We start from the raw sequence: 15,688 nt of genomic DNA, 5'->3' as shown, positions 1-15,688 counted from the left end.
CAAAAGTACTTTTATAAAAATAAACTAATCATTTAGGAAACTACTGCCATTTTAGCTAAATAGTCCAAATAATACATGGCCTATATTAGACTAGATATGTACATATGCTAGTGTGACATTGGTGGAAAGTTATCACCCAAGCAGGCCTGATTAAGTTTGTAATTCTTAAGATTACTTATTAAGTTAATTAATCAACCCTTCTATTTGGTTAGGGTATCTCTCCATTCACTCTTATCCGCCTCGTCCCCTGCGCGCCTCCGCAAATTGAATTCCCCCGCAAGAGCTGGCAGTCGCGAAAAGGCAGATAAGATTGGAGCACGTTCGCATTCGCATTCGCGGCCGCCTCGTGGGCCACAGCCCCACCTACCCACACAGAAGCTCCGCGCATACAAAGCGCGGAAGATGACGGAGATAAGCCCTGCCGATAAGGCACTTGACTTGCCAGGGGAATGTGTAATGCGGACCCCACTCTCGGCTCTCATTATGCATTTTGGCGCTAGGAAGTGGGTGGTACTTACGAACTGTGACCGTTTTCGGGTCAAAGGCACAGACGCGTCGCTCCACCGCCGCTATCTTGCGCTGGACGCGGCCCGCCCGCTCGCCCACCGCCTGCAGGTCCCGCTGCAGGTCGTCGAAGATGTCGCTGGCGATGAGCACCAGGCTGGCCAGCTGGCGCAGGGCGTTGCTCAGGGTGATGTTGCTGATCGAGTCGAACTCGTGCCCGGATATCACCTTGGAGGAGGCTCCGCCGGCGGTGGGCGACTGGGGGGCGCTGGCGATCCTGGCCAGCGCCGGCCTTTGCTGGCTGGGGTGGCGCGAGTTGGGCAGCGACTGCGACTGGACGCGAGTGGGCGAAGTGGAGAGGAACTCGACGTGTTGTTTCAGCTTCTTCATGGGCGCGGCGGCCGGCGGCTGGGGCTCCTCCGCGTCGTCCATCCCGTTGTGGTGGTTGTGGACCAGGGCCCGGGTGAGGGAGGTGGGCGACCCCAGGGCGGTGGTGGCGGCCTCCGCATCCGGGGACTGCTTGTTGATGCAGTTGTTGTTCCGGCACTTGCCCGGCGTGCAGTGGAAACGGCCGCCGGCATGGCCCAGACTGGCTGCGGTGGCCTGGGCCACGTTCACCGGCTGCACCACGCGCTGGATGAAGGGCATCGCGCTGGCTCTCTCGCTCTATCTGGTGGTCACTAGCTGCTCCTCCTCATGCCCCTCCTGCGCTCCCTCGGCACGGGTAATAAAAACACAAAACAGACTAAGCCGCGACACACGAACGCACACAATGACGACTCCGAAAACTGGTCGAGCAACTTCTGGAGTTGAATCCTCGCGCTGCCGCAGCCTCCTAGCTATTGTCTGCTTGTCGGCCCAAATTCCTTTCCTCTTCTGTATATTTTTGGCTATTCCCACACGCACATACACAAACTAGTTTAGATGAACTGGTTTATCGGGCTCTGCTCTTTGGCTCAGAACTACTATTATTATTATTTTAATTTTAATTTTTTCGCCCTTGCACAATTAGCACGCCGCACTCGACTTCGGGGTGCCGGCTTGGCCGTCGTTACGTCGTTCGAGCTTCGATTCGAAGGTGTGTTTTGCCGGTACGAAGAGCCGACGTCCGCGCACACGTCTTTCTCGTTCGCCGGTCAAAAAAAATTTGAAATTTCGAAAAGCCGCGCCAGCTGGAGGTGTTGCCCTTTGACTTGTTTCGAATTTCGAAATTGTGCCGTGCTGCGCCAAACGATAGCTGGCCACACTACCAGTCTATTCGATTCACCTAAGCAATGACACCAACCGATAAGTTTTGATATCGCCAGTGTTCACCTACTCAAAATATTATTTCAACGGGGGGTCACATTGGTTGCGGAAAATAAAACAAAGTCAAAATATTTTCGATTCTCCGTAAAATTAAATAAAATAGTACAATGCCAAAGTACTATTGCGACTACTGCGACACCTACTTGACCCACGACTCGCCCTCGGTGAGAAAGACGCACTGCACCGGCCGCAAGCACCGCGACAATGTCAAGTTCTACTACCAGAAGTGGATGGAGGAGCAGGCTCAGCACTTGATTGACGCCACCACCGCCGCCTTCAAAGCTGGCAAGATCACAAACAATCCCTTCGCCGGAGGTCCCGCGGCGGCGCCTCCGAAGCCAGCGGGCGTGTCCATCCCACCACCGAATCTGGGCGCTCCGCCACGACCGGGCATGCCCGGAATGCCGTATATGCCGCCGATGATGAATCCCATGATGACGGGCATGCGTCCGCCACCCATCCTCAACCCCATGGCCATGATGGGTCCGCCACCGCCATTGGGCACCATTCCCGGTGTCCGTCCGCCAATCATGAACGGACCCAAGTGACAGAACGACGTGCACCTAATAGGATGTCCTAGTTAAGCTGTATCACCTAAGTAACTTCAATTTCTACCAAACCAATTATATAAATTTATATAAAACGTAAATCGTCCTATAAATTGTAGTATTTAAGGGGGGTTGAGTGCACTTTCACCTTCCACGCTTGGTCTTAATGAAACACATGTTTTCCTTTAAAAATATACATTTCTTTCAAACAAAACTCAATGCATGCCTTTAACATAAACACTCACAGTTTTTATTACAATTATTCGCTTACAATCTAGTTTGTGATAAGAGAATATAATTGGGATTATAATTGTTAAAATTAGAATGCGTTTCATAGTGGTATTGAAGTGTTAGTGGGTAGTCCCCCGCCCGCTCAGCTAGGAGCTCCTACGATTACATTATATTTTAGGTCTGTTACTAAACACAATTAGGTACGACAGGAAAAGTTGTTCGTCAGCAGTGGCGGTTATCTGGACATCCGTTCGCGCTTGCTGGGCGAGACCAGGACTGGTGATGGTTGATGATTTCCCGAGATGGCGTCAAAGATGCTGCTTTCCGATCGCTGGTACTCCGAGCCAATGTTCTCCAGATTCAGATCGGCGTCAAGTACAATAACCTTGAGATCCCGAGAGAAAATGGTATTAGTTTTAGACATTTAGGACCAATGGAAGTCGTACCTTGCAGGCCTGCGGACGTCTCTTATATATTAGCCAGTCCTCGTGCAACTCGTGCAGCTCCTGGAGGTACTGCAGCGGGACACAGCTCTCCTCAGAGCGCGCCCGCTCACGAATCCGTTCGTGGGCCACCTCCGGGGAGGTTCGCAGGTAAATTATCAAGTCTGCCTGGATGTGAATGGATTCGTCAATGAACTTGTACCACTCCGTCAGTGTGTTGTACATGCCGTCCTCCAGGGAGCCGTTGCGGCGCATGTTCTCCACAAAGCAATAGCTGAAAGAGGGTGCACAATAATGATCTGACTAAACGAGTTTTTCGCACACTCACCGTGCGCTAAAAATGGAACGCTCCATTATTTTTAGCTTCTTGTCCGTGGGTGCAGTGTGGGACTGCAGCATGGTGAGCGTGACATAACTCTGAAAGGGCATGGCCCACTTCTTGGGGTCCTTGTACATCAGCTCGAGGAGATTCACTCCATTTACATTGCGCCACTTTTCCACGGGTTCGGTCAGCAGGCAGACGTCGTTGAACTTCTCAAAGTACTTCAGGTACGTGGTCTTGCCGCTGCCAATGTTTCCCTCGATCAGCACGGTGAAGGGCTGGGTGCCCTCGGCGTATTTTCGTCCCTGCCGGGCACTGGATGCTGCTGCCGCCATTAGATTGGCCAAGCTGCGGTCTGCGTGTGAAGATTGAAAGAGCGGATTAAGTGCCAAGTACAGTCAAACAGTTGTCAGATTTCGAACTCCCGATGAGCTGGAGGAGAACTGTACATGGAGATGGATAAACTTAAAATGAACCACCCCACGAAGAGCAATGGAGCGACCGTATTTTGCCGCCGAAACGGAAAAAGAGCGGGAACTGCTTTGTGTTGTTTGTTTTTTTCGGCCAGCTGACCGGCAACATTTTGTACATATGTATTTGTCATCGGAATGATCAGGTAATGTACATATGTACGTATATACCAAACACATATAGATTCCAGTTTGAATTACCAATAAACGAGACTATATTCCTTCTCATGATTAAATGGGTGTCTTCGGTCATGGATATTTAAAATGCATTGTAATTAGGAAAAATATCAAATAATTCCCCTCACAAACTTTATTGATCGAGTGGGTAATATTATTCTTTTATTTTTCTTCGAATTTCACAAAAACGCGTTATATGAGGTTCGATCAGCTGTTGCGGGCGACACAGGCCGATAAATATCGTGATAGAGCGATATTTTTCTACTGAGCGATTAACATTTAAAATCTTAAAAGAAACATTTTTCTGGATATATTTTATCCATTTAATTTAATAAAAATGAATCATTTAATATATCATTGCTAGTTTCATATAAAAATACCTTACATTTTTATTTTACAAACACGAACATTTCCCATCTCTATTGTAAATGCAACTCTGGACCGGCTGGGACTTCAGGAAGATTTCCCTACTTTATTAAAAACATAAATAAAATATATTTTAAGCATACCTTTTAAGCAAAACGTGAATAAATATGTCTATAGAAATTGAATCTGCCGAGTAAGTAAATAGAATTAGGCCATAGTTGAGTCAGGAGACTAATATCCGACCCTTCCAAAGTGTTATTCGGCTCATCCAGCAATACCTCAAGGAGTCGAATTTGATGAAGACCCTGCAGACACTACAGGTGAGTTACTGGAGTTCATCTCAGTAGCATTTATTCTATATTATTCCTTTTTAGGAGGAAACGGGTGTGTCCCTTAACACAGTCGACAGTGTGGATGGCTTCGTGCAGGATATATCCAATGGCCACTGGGACACTGTCCTAAAAGTAACGCAGTCGTTAAAGCTGCCGGATAAGAAACTGCTCAATCTTTACGAGCAGATCGTCCTGGAATTAATAGAACTCCGTGAATTGGGTGCCGCTAGGTCATTGCTGAGACAAACAGATCCCATGAGCATGCTGAAACAGCAGGAGCCAGAAAGATACATCCACTTGGGTAAACTATTATGCTCATTTACATATATGTATATCTTATATAGTACCTTAAATTGAAGAAAACATGTTGCAACGCGCCTATTTCGACCCAAGAGAAGCTTATGCGGAGGGAAGCAGCAAGGAAAAGCGTCGCACTGCCATTGCCCAGGAACTCAGCGGAGAAGTGCATGTTGTCCCTTCGTCCAGGTTACTGGCTTTGCTAGGACAGGCCCTGAAATGGCAACAGCATCAGGGTCTCCTACCACCTGGCACCACCATTGATTTGTTCCGAGGCAAGGCTGCTATGAAGGATCAGGAGGAGGAAATGTACCCCACGCAACTGTTCCGCCAGATTAAGTTTGGCCAAAAATCGCACGTGGAGTGTGCCCAGTTCTCGCCCGACGGTCAATACCTGATTACAGGAAGTGTCGATGGCTTCTTGGAAGTATGGAACTTTACAACCGGCAAGGTGCGAAAGGATTTAAAGTACCAGGCACAGGACATGTTTATGATGATGGAACAACCCGTACTGGCACTAAACTTTTCTCGAGACTCCGAAATGGTGGCTTCCGGCGCCCAGGATGGTCAGATTAAGGTGTGGCGGATCATCACCGGCCAATGTCTGCGCAAGTTTGAAAAGGCTCACACCAAAGGCATAACCTGTCTTCAGTTCTCACGTGATAACAGCCAGGTACTAAGTGCCTCCTTCGATTTTACAGTGCGTCTGCACGGCCTCAAGTCCGGAAAGATGCTAAAGGAATTTAAAGGCCATTCATCGTTTGTGAATGAAGCCACCTTTACGCCAGACGGCCACAGTGTTCTAAGTGCCTCTTCGGATGGCACAGTGAAGGTTTGGTCCCTGAAAACTACAGAGTGCGTGGCCACATACAAACCGCTGGGCAACGAGCTCGCCGTAAACACTGTTCTCATCCTGCCCAAGAATCCAGAGCATTTTATTGTCTGCAATAGGTCCAACACGGTGGTTATCATGAACATGCAGGGCCAGATAGTAAGATCATTTTCTTCGGGTAAGCGAGAAGGAGGAGCCTTTATATCCGCCACTCTGTCGCCCCGCGGTGAGTTCATCTATTGTGCTGGGGAGGATCAGGTGCTGTACTGTTTCTCCGTATCCTCAGGAAAACTGGAGCGTACTTTGAACGTAAGTTTTGGATGCTTGTCCTTCTTTTGAATGTGTCTTTCACAAAATTGGATTCTTTAGGTTCACGAAAAGGATGTCATCGGACTGACGCATCACCCACATCAGAATCTGCTGGCCAGCTACAGCGAAGATGGCCTCCTGAAGCTTTGGAAACCCTAGATCTAAGCAATATTTAAGTAATTGACTTTCACCCTCCTAGTTTTAGTTGATAGGCTTTGGTTTTACTACCAAAATATAGTATGCCCCCAAAGATTTGCACTCTTGGGTTTTCTCATGCCCTCACCCATTCCTCACATCAATAGCTTCAATCATGTCCCTATATAAAACAAATTGACTTTAATTAAGCATTATGCAAAGCGCCCCAGCCTCTCAGAGCGCTAATCCGCAGAGTTTGCCTCAATTGCGGGATCAGAGCTTAAATTAGTCGAACAACGACACTCGGCCGGTACACTTGCAACTCGAGAAGCCATGAAGAGCGACGAGATCATCGAGAAGATACGCAGCAAGTTGAAAGAGTCGGATCCTGCCCGGCGCACTGTTGTCAACACCTTTCAGTTCAACTTCACCGACGCCGATGGAAAACTCATAAAAAGCATGGGTGAGTGGGAGTTGGACCTACTGTTGGTCTCCCCGTCGTTGACCGTCTCATCGTAGTCTTTGATTTCAAAGCGCTGGACATCTACGAGGGCAGTGCTTCTGGCGCCGATGGGCAGGTCACCATTTCCGATGAGGATTTCTACCTGGTGGGCACCAAGCAGAAAACTTTCCAGGAGATTCTACAGCAAGACAAGGCCAAAGTCGATGGCGACGAAGAGGCAATTAACAAAATGCTTGAAAAATTTCGCATAAATACTCAGAACTAGCATGCATGGTTGAGTGTCCTTTAAAGACGTGTTTATTCTTTGACGATTTAAACAAGTTGATTTATTTTTGCTTTTAGAAACCCTTTAATGACTGCTTTTGAAACAAATAAAAATGTATTAAGAAAAGAACTATGTGAGTTTCAAGGGATAGGAAAAATAAATGTTTCAAAGAATATGAATATAAATTTAAAATTAAATTAAAGTGATTATGCGCCCCTTTATTTAGCTGTGATTTAAATGTATTCTATTTAATTTGGTTTTAGTATTCATTTATTTAATTACCTTTATTTATATTTAATGTTAACATGGAATTGTTTTTGTAGGTGTTTCCTTTTAATTTGAAATTTTGTTTTGCATTTTATTATTCAACTATTTTGTTATTCGGATTTCATTATCTTCCCTTTTGGCAAACGGCGACGAGTCGTGTGCCAATTAGTGCGCCCGAGATTCGCTTTTCTTTCGACTCTGTTTCTGGATTTCTTCTTCAATTTTTCGAAAAACGTTTCTCAATTCAAACGTGTTTTTTGACTCTCCGTCGCGTGGCTTATTCATAGGTTTAATTGTATTTTTAACATTTGCTCTTTTTGGGGTGTTTTAAATTTAACTTTGTGTTACTTTAGTAAACGCTTGTTAGTTTAGAACATTTTTGGTTATTGGGGTAGGGTTTTGTGGGGGAATCGCTTTTTGTCGAACATTTTAGTACTATTTTGTTTTCGCTTTAAATTTATATTTAATTTTTTTATTGCTAGAACACAAATTCCGAGTTTTATTAACTAATTGAATTGTTTGCATCTGATTTTCATTTTGTTTTTGGTTTTGGTTTTAATGTAATACAACAACAAAATTTGTACACTTAAACTAAGGTTTATTTTTATGAATTAATTCTTAGGAGTTACTTGATCAGTATGCTTTTTTATGCAACAATTTAACAACGTTTTACTTCATCAATGTAATTGTATTTATTTTGCTTTATTTATCTTTTGTTTTTATTTTATTTAATTAATTTAGCATTTTTGTAACACCTACATACGTTTATTATAAATGGTTTTTACGTTAAACGGGTTTAAGTTTCCTTCGCTGATTTAAGCCGTATATTTTAATTTCTCAATTTTCTTTTGCAAAACGTACGTGCGCTATGAAACCAATAATTATTATTTGTTTTACGAAATTTGGAAAAATTCATCGTCCAACTCCAACACGGAGGAAACTGATATGAACTAAAATCGTTATTGAAATTACAATAGGTTTAGGTCGATAACAAGGTAGTTAAAATAACAAAAACTCATATTTGATACACAGGACCACCAAATACGACTTGGCACAACAAAATTTGAATTAAATATTCGGTTCCTTGTGTTTAGATTCTTGCTTTTAGTTTCTTGTATAATTTACTTTATTATTATCGTTCCCTTTAGCGTATACATTTTTATAAATATTTTTTTTTCGCCTTAAATGTTTATAAAAATGTGCTTAAATAGACAAAAATCTTTGAATTATTCCGTTTCCATTTCTCGCTTTCATTTCCGTTTTTAGGGGCCTCTAATTTATTGAATTTCCTTTTTACTCTCATATAAACTTTTCGATTTAGCGTCATTAACTCTTGCTTTTATTCTTTGCTGGAAGATACAGTTTTGATAGTCACTAATTCTTTTATTATGCATTATTCGTCCTTCGCCTCCTTTGCCATTTGTTGTTTTACGTTTGATTTGTGTAGCTTCGAGGATCGAGGATGCTTCTCTTTCATTTAGTTTGTACAAAATGTGTAAATAAAAAGTCATGCGCGTATGTAAAGGTAGTAATTATTATTGTTTTATGCCCTTTAGTGTGTGTCTGCCGTTAATCGGTTATCCGTTATCGGTTTATCTGTCGGTTTCTGCGAATGGGTGTATTGTTTTATTTACGCTTCGTCCTTCCTCCTCCTGTTGTATAATTAATTCAATTTACGCTTCCCCTAAATATTACTCGTATCAAATATAAAAATCAACAACTTTGTTTTATTTCATCGTCTTGTCTGCGGTCTCTTGTGGCTACGAAAATGATTCCTTCTTACTTCCGCCCGCACTATCGGCTGGCTTCCGTTTCCGCTTTGGCCGCTCGGCTGCACGGCCTCACATTCGCTTTTTATTACACATTCGCCTAGTGCCCTGTGTTTTTACGCTGCCCTCCCGCCATACGTATTTCGCTATGTGTATAATATAGTTTATTAAATGTAGCTATTATTTGTTTCTTATTGCAGCCCTCTGCTGCAGCGTTCTGCCCATTCCTGCCCACGCGAAGCGCTTCTGCCTCGTCGTGTTATCGCAACTACAATATGCACGCCCTACTGTACCTATTTAGCTTTGCTTACGCTCTCCCATCCCGTTCTATCAACTCTAAGTGCTACTACCCAGCCCCTTCGATTCTATTAAATTTATGTCTTAATCAATTCGCATTTTTGCATAATTTCTTGTCTTTTAGGTATTGTTAACTTTTGAATTTCTGTTTCTGCTCTTGTATCGCCTCTTCCACCATCTTGTTCTGTATCTGTCAGTTTCTTCTGTATCTGTGTGGGTCGCGTGTGTCCTCTGTGTGCGTGTGTGAGTGTATTCTACTGCATTTGCCCTGCAAAGTGGCTCTGTTTTCGCCATTACCTAGTTTTAGCCTTAGCCTTACTCTAAATGCGTTTTAAAACCGAAACTGAAGTTTGCGATAAAAGTGCCTAAAACTGCTCTTAACCTTTGTTAGACGTTCGCCATTTGGTTGACATGATCGATGTTGTCCTCATCGAAATGCACATCGTTGATGAAAATGTCCGCGTCCAGCTGGTCCTCGTCCAGCTCCAGGTCGTCCTCGTCGTCGTCCTCCCCGTTGGACATCAGTCCGTGTCCCATGTCCACCCCGGCGATGCAGATGTGGGGCGGTGGCGGCACACTAGTGGGCGGCAAGGGAGCGGGCGGTATGATCAGGGTGCCACTGTTGATTCCATGCAGGCTGCCCGCAATACTGGCCCCGCCACTCTGCAGATGCCTCCGACTGGAGCTGAGACCCGCTGAGATAAGAAAAGTGTTAAAATTCATATTTTTGATAAAAGTATACATTTTTTTGTTATTTGGATCTGTAGATCTCAGAAGTCTTAAAATAAGTAACAAATTACCTTTAAAAAATCAAAAAGGAAACTAAAATCAAAGGAAACCTAAAATAAGTTTCAAACAAAAAAGTTTAATGTTACAGGACTTGAAGTCTACTAAAAATTGAATATAATTACCCGTTGCACTGGTCTGGGAGTCGTAATGCGCATTCCGATGGAGACCCAACTGGCGGACATGGTTCCTACGGCTTCTTCTGGAGTGACAGAGTATGCATAGGAGACAGATTAGGGACGAGGCGACGAAGAGTGTTATTATAATTAGAACGTCGTGATCCTCCTCGGCCGCTTCCGTGGTACCTGTTTTGATTTGAGTTAATCGGGAAATAGAATGGGCATTCGTTAACAACTTGTAGCTAAAGTGGAAAGTTAAATAATCGATTTTAGTTAGGAGTGAGTGTTGATCTTTGGACGGTTGTTAGCTGATCTCATGTGGGTGAGTCTAAACTTAATGTTCTGGTTTTGTGTGTGTGCTGTGGTTTCCGTTTTCGGGACTTTTTATACCTATTTTAGCATTACAATAGATTAAGGGTAGACATTTTCAGTTGAGTTTTTTAAAGGCACCGGGAAGGTATACATTTACATAAATATGTGAACTAGACATCTTGGAGATGTGGTGCACATGACAGGTAGTGGTGGAGGGGAAAGGTGCAAGAACATAAAGAAGCCAGAACCAAAAACTGAGGCATGCTTTTCAAATCAACTCTCAAAATGCACTTAAAACTTAGAGATGCAACGTAAGATAAGTCTCAAAAGGTATTATTTATTTGACTGAGATTTGTTGTTCAAGCTACTGGGGCTGGGGGCTTGAGTTGTCTAGACTTTGGGGTGACACTGTGTCTGAGGTGATCGCTGTGCATGTCATGAGCGAGTGGGCGTGGTGGCGTGGAGTATTGAACGATTGTAGACAAGCTTTATGCAGGACTCACGTGTTTATTGTGACCAAAGAGTTTTGTTTTTAGTTACTTAAGTATTAGAGTTAATAGATTTAGTTTTGTTTTGTTGCTTGGCGTTGTTGTTTAGAAAAATGAGTACAAATTCTCGCTATTAGAATGTTTCATTTATGTTAACATGTTTACTTAGAAGTGCTTCTCGCTTATAACTTGGGTTTCTTTCGTTTTGATTCTCGTGGCAATTCCAATTCCGATTTAAAAATTTTGATTTTTCGAGCTTTGATCTCTCGTGACTCTCGTCATGTGATTTAGTTGTACGTATTTAACACTAATGCCGTAATTGCTAAAACAAGTGTCTGTAGAAATGTGGGCAAATGCGTGGAGTTTGCGTCACCTGTGCCATGGGGTTTGGGGGTGTTCGATATATCAGATTCGAGGAGGGGGTTTATATAGTTTGTAATGTTTTTACAGTTTCACAGTCGAGTAGTTGTAGTAAGTGGAGACAAAAGAAAGAACAGAGAGAAATAGAGGGAGAATTAGACAAGTAAGAGAGAGAAAGAGAGAAAGATGAGTTAAGATGAGTGGCTGGCGGAGAAGTCCCCGAGACTGGATACAGGATATATGCGTTTGATCTGAATCTGATTCTGAATCTGTGGCAGTGTGCTGTTTAATGCCATTCGAGGTGAGAGTGAGAGGAGTAGACGTATGCAGAATGCATTGGTGGGGATCAACAGGATCAGCAGGGAATGGGGATCACGGGATGTTCCCTATCGTTAGACTATCGAAGAAGGTATGTACAAAAAGGATGTCTGGCCATCGAAATGAAGAAGAAAAACGATAAAAGAACATCTAGAGGACAACATACGAGTACTTGTAAGGTGCAAAAAGACTTAGAAAGAGATATTTATTCAGGTTCACCCTTTTTAGTTGGTTCTTTAGGTTAGTATGGATTATTAGAATAGTTTATCGATATATTTAATGATTAACGGTTTGCAAGTGTTTCGTCGGGTTCAAGTTTTCAAATAAGAATGTAATGATCGCTGATCAACTCAGGAATACCAACAAAACCAAGAAAATGAAAGTGGAAAATGTGAATTGCTTGCCCCACAGCGGACGCTGCGCACTGGAAACACAAACACGAAAAAACTTAACAGTATTCAGTAAGAGTTAGACATTAAAAACTTAATCGAAAAGAAGGAAAATAAAAATTGAACTGAACCGTTCGACTCACTCACGACTCACAGTGCAATTCGTCAGTATCGTCGCCGGGCCCACAGTTCTTGACGCCGTCGCATCTCAGCTTGTCCGAGATGCAGTATCCGGCTCCGCACTGGAAGTGGTACGTGGACTCGCAGTGCAGGCCCACGGACGGCGGGCCCGGACCGGAGTCTTGTATCTCGGTCCACACAATGCGGAAGCCCTGTAATGGTGGAGAAATAATTAGGAAGTGTTGAGTGTGTAGCACATTGGAATCCTTACCTGAGCGCCCACTGTCTTGTCGCTGGTCGTGAAGCTGATCCGCGCCGTCTGGCCGGTGGACGTGTAGTGCCAGTGCTCCACGGGTGGTTTCTCTCCACACAGCTCCAATGGTGGCTGGTCTGAGTCCACATTCATCCACAGACGCAGCACTGCAGCAGGACAGCCGCGACCTATTTGGGTTTACACAACAGTTAAGTTTTCTTCAAAACCAAAGAACAGCTCTAAGAGTACTTACTTGCTGGATCTCCTTCCAGACCGAACTGCTCAAAGTGAATGGACAGCTTATAGCCTGGTCGGGCGGTCATCACCCAGTTGCAGGCGTTGGAGGCCATGCCCCGACCCGGAGCCTTATAGCCAGCCGGCCAGTTGGGCGAGGTGATGATACCCGAGTCCTGATTGCTGAAGTTGCCGCCACAGTCACCGGCATCCGATTTGGCCGACTCGAAGAAATAGCGGGCCTTGAAGCCGCTGGCCACGCTCTCCTGGTCCGTGTGCAGGGTGATGCGCAGCCCCACTGCTCCCCGCGGGCTCTCGACGGGTCCGGGGGCGGTTTGCCCGCAGTAGCGTCCCAGTAGGCGATCGTTATTGTCCCGATAGACAACATACATCTCTAGCCAGTCCTCGAAACAGGCGCCGGAGCTATAAAATTAGTGTAGTATAAAAATATAGTATAAAAGGATAATCCCTTATAAAATCTTACCCATATGATCCCGCTGTGGCATTCACATTGTTATCAGCCTTGATCTTGAAGTGATCGAACACGATGGTCACCTGCTCATTGGCCTCGCCCAGGAACAGGTAGGAGCAGTTCGTGTCCGACGGATAGTTGGAGGGGTATCGCGGACTGTTCAGTTCGCCGCGTTTCTTAGAGCTGCTCACGTAGGTGAAGCTGCAGGTGCCGTCCGGAGCCGCCGTGCCCGGGATCTTGTACTCGGTCTCAAATGTGTACTTGCCCTTGAAGCCCCGACCTTGCAGCTCACCGGAACTGAAGACCATGGCCAACCGGGGCCCCTCGCTGATCACGCGTTGGGTTTCGTTGCCACACAGTTCGTAGTCGAACTTGTCGTAGGCATCGGCCGTCTCCTGGCCCTTCAGATAGATCTTCAGATAGCCGTCCGTACAGTTGGACCTTGGGTAATACAAAAATTAATTATGCTTAATATTAAGGTAAAAGTTTAACAATATAGTATAGTCTTATAGTTGAAGACCATATTTCCGAAAGGGTAGAGTAACTTACTATAAATTAGGTAAATTAATTGTTTTAATTGTAAAATTTTTATTTCTTTCTTTCTATATCTAAAAATTGTTATATCAAAAAATGTTACTTACTCGCTCTTGTCCTTGTGCTCTACTTTTGGAATATTGAAAGCATTAAACTCGAGACGCACACGCTCCAGATGCTGGGCATCCTGCATGCCATAGATGAAATATCTAAATGTTTGAATATTAACATTAAATTTGATGATATACAGATTAGAGTTATTTTTCTTTGAAATGGTACTCACCTACACACAGTTTTTGGTATATAGGGATAGGGATAGTTGGGTGAGAGCACAAAGCCAGTAGACTCCTTCTTCGATAAAATCTTTTGATCACATTCTGAGCCACGTATGTGAATGCCATCATTTTCACCTGATGGGGCAAGGGTTTGTTGTTGTTGTTGCAAATTGCGAGGTTAGTGGGTAATTTCGATAGAACAGTCGGATCAGATGGGCCAGATAGTAGTATCACCAGATAGCGCAGAAAAGTGTATTTTTTGTGATTTGGTTCGTTGTGAAGTAAATAGAGAGAGTGTCGAGAGGTTATAATTTGTATGATGTGGTTAGAAAAAGTTGGAACAGTTGGGTGGAAAATAAAATTGCATCAAAAATCAACAAAGCCAGTGGATGGGTTGGTTCAAGCACATACAATTAGCTTTCAAATGCTATTCGCAAGGACAACCATTTTATGGCGCTCAAAGGTAGGCAATGCTTTTGGCCAACATTTTTTGGATGGATGGGCCACAAAATGGTTGTTGATGCGTTTGTAACATGGTCAACAACTGAAACGACAAACGAACATTTGTAGACAACAATTCACAGTACTTACGTATAAAATCTAATTTAACAAAACTCTCGCTAAATTCATAAATTCCTTTAAAGCCACGATTTTGGGTATTTGCGGTGCGCGGTAACGTATAAAAATGAACAAAAAGGCTCGACTCGCTCGAATACAAAACTAAGTTTCTTTGCTGCCCGCAATATGTACCGATTAATGCTGACGAATTATCGGGACCATCGTACACCTTCACATAGTCAAATGGGCAGCTGTTTATATTTCAGTGTGGTTATTGTAGTTGTTGAAATTTTGCAGATGGGATAGCAGATTTTTGGGTAGAGAAGAATTGGTTTTGTTTTGTCAGAAAGATTACAGAATAAGAGTGTATATCGTATGTGTGTGTGTGGATGAGGGTGCTGCCAATCAGAGCAAATTTTTGCCAAACTTGCTTTGATCTTGACTTGTTACCGGTTATGTCAGTATTCGCATGTGTATGTTTTGTGTTTGTTTCAACTGTGCAGCATTAGAGGTACTCACTGTGGTCCACCAAAAAACAGATCAAAATCACGAAACTCTAATCTAACTCTCTGATTCGATTCACCAAGAAACTGATATGTGCATGACATATCCTTCGGATAGGCACCTGGATAGGTTGGCGATATGAGCGCACCAGTTTTGTTGACGCTCATGCTTGGCGTTATCGTGTAGGAACATGGCGATCCCGCAATGGGAATGCCAATTTCATATTCCGCTTTTGGATTGAATAAAAATTATAAAATGGTTAATCATTCATCTTACTATATGGCAGCAGCTGGATCTTTTTCACGTTATAAGGCTACTTACATGCATTTATAAACCTAAAAGTGCCCTCGAACAGATCCGTAGACACGTTCTTGTTGCTAAAAAATGAAATCGCAACTGCCCGGTACATGGAAATGCGACGACGCGGCGGTATTGTGCCGCAGTAGCGACCCCCGAATGGCGAATTGATCAGTTCCGCTGGCTCCGACGACTGCACCTCCGAGTAGATATCCATGTACTCATGAACACAGCTACAACACATCAGTAAATAATATATATATTTGATTCGACAAATAAGTAAAGAGTAAAGATCGCTTACCTTGGTAATTCACCGACGGCCGAACCACTGCAA

The 15,688-nt window shown here is 43.9% G+C and overlaps 6 protein-coding genes across 17 annotated transcripts in view; 3 read left to right on the top strand and 3 right to left on the bottom strand.

Annotated features, from left to right (window-relative positions):
* Positions 1 to 1,656, bottom strand: part of gukh (NHS actin remodeling regulator GUK-holder) — a 34,962-nt gene extending 33,306 nt beyond the window's left edge. For both annotated transcript variants that reach the window (XM_017245436.3, XM_017245437.3), the window contains exon 1: positions 519 to 1,656. In XM_017245436.3, coding sequence (XP_017100925.2) covers positions 519 to 1,152 — 634 coding nt within the window. In that variant the 5' untranslated portion in view covers positions 1,153 to 1,656. The remainder of the gene's footprint in view (positions 1 to 518) is intronic.
* A 163-nt stretch (positions 1,657 to 1,819) lies between these two features.
* On the top strand, positions 1,820 to 2,461 carry snRNP-U1-C (small ribonucleoprotein particle U1 subunit C). Its single transcript, XM_017245722.3, has one exon. It carries the CDS (start codon positions 1,920 to 1,922, stop codon positions 2,358 to 2,360), a length of 441 nt encoding a protein of 146 aa, XP_017101211.1. The 5' UTR covers positions 1,820 to 1,919; the 3' UTR covers positions 2,361 to 2,461.
* Positions 2,462 to 2,583: 122 nt separating this feature from the next.
* Positions 2,584 to 4,192, bottom strand: dnk (deoxynucleoside kinase). The gene is made up of 4 exons (XM_043212162.2): positions 4,028 to 4,192; positions 3,363 to 3,711; positions 3,038 to 3,308; positions 2,584 to 2,976 (listed from the first exon to the last, which is right to left on the bottom strand). The coding sequence occupies exons 1-4, from the start codon at positions 4,077 to 4,079 to the stop codon at positions 2,827 to 2,829; spliced, it is 822 nt and encodes a 273-aa protein (XP_043068097.2). The 5' UTR covers positions 4,080 to 4,192; the 3' UTR covers positions 2,584 to 2,826.
* Positions 4,193 to 4,416: 224 nt separating this feature from the next.
* On the top strand, positions 4,417 to 6,391 carry Smu1 (Smu1 spliceosomal factor). The gene is made up of 5 exons (XM_017245723.3): positions 4,417 to 4,562; positions 4,623 to 4,689; positions 4,744 to 5,002; positions 5,061 to 6,139; positions 6,200 to 6,391. The coding sequence occupies exons 1-5, from the start codon at positions 4,537 to 4,539 to the stop codon at positions 6,296 to 6,298; spliced, it is 1,530 nt and encodes a 509-aa protein (XP_017101212.1). The 5' UTR covers positions 4,417 to 4,536; the 3' UTR covers positions 6,299 to 6,391.
* Positions 6,392 to 6,511: 120 nt separating this feature from the next.
* On the top strand, positions 6,512 to 7,131 carry euc (eucalyptus). 2 transcript variants are annotated; one of them, XM_017245725.3, is made up of 2 exons: positions 6,512 to 6,737; positions 6,809 to 7,131. In XM_017245725.3, exons 1-2 carry the CDS (start codon positions 6,608 to 6,610, stop codon positions 7,000 to 7,002), a joined length of 324 nt encoding a protein of 107 aa, XP_017101214.2. In that variant the 5' UTR covers positions 6,512 to 6,607; the 3' UTR covers positions 7,003 to 7,131. The 2 variants fall into 2 exon arrangements, with proteins under 2 accessions (XP_017101214.2, XP_017101213.2); XM_017245724.3 differs by having other exon boundaries at positions 6,794 to 7,131.
* Positions 7,132 to 7,387: 256 nt separating this feature from the next.
* The window catches only part of LOC108128145 (cubilin), a 42,192-nt gene continuing 33,891 nt past the window's right edge, over positions 7,388 to 15,688 (bottom strand). For 5 of the 10 annotated variants that reach the window (XM_043212316.2, XM_017245548.3, XM_017245547.3 and 2 more), the window contains 12 exons: positions 15,656 to 15,682; positions 15,379 to 15,587; positions 15,073 to 15,286; positions 14,587 to 14,804; positions 14,004 to 14,130; positions 13,828 to 13,929; positions 13,199 to 13,627; positions 12,734 to 13,137; positions 12,499 to 12,668; positions 12,262 to 12,439; positions 10,247 to 10,426; positions 7,388 to 10,030 (listed from right to left, as the gene is read on the bottom strand). In XM_043212316.2, the coding sequence (XP_043068251.1) occupies positions 9,723 to 10,030; positions 10,247 to 10,426; positions 12,262 to 12,439; positions 12,499 to 12,668; positions 12,734 to 13,137; positions 13,199 to 13,627; positions 13,828 to 13,929; positions 14,004 to 14,130; positions 14,587 to 14,804; positions 15,073 to 15,286; positions 15,379 to 15,587; positions 15,656 to 15,682 (2,566 nt within the window). In that variant the 3' untranslated portion in view covers positions 7,388 to 9,722. Of the gene's footprint in view, positions 10,031 to 10,135; positions 10,175 to 10,246; positions 10,427 to 11,055; positions 11,414 to 12,250; positions 12,440 to 12,498; positions 12,669 to 12,733; positions 13,138 to 13,198; positions 13,628 to 13,827; positions 13,930 to 14,003; positions 14,131 to 14,586; positions 14,805 to 15,072; positions 15,287 to 15,378; positions 15,588 to 15,655; positions 15,683 to 15,688 lie in introns of those variants that run through there. The other 5 variants (XR_001773474.3, XM_043212318.2, XR_001773473.3 and 2 more) reach the window with 5 other exon arrangements.

This window comes from Drosophila bipectinata, chromosome 3R, assembly GCF_030179905.1.
Source record: "Drosophila bipectinata strain 14024-0381.07 chromosome 3R, DbipHiC1v2, whole genome shotgun sequence".
Lineage (NCBI taxonomy): Eukaryota > Metazoa > Arthropoda > Insecta > Diptera > Drosophilidae > Drosophila > Drosophila bipectinata.
This window is presented reverse-complemented; position numbering and strand designations above follow the sequence as displayed.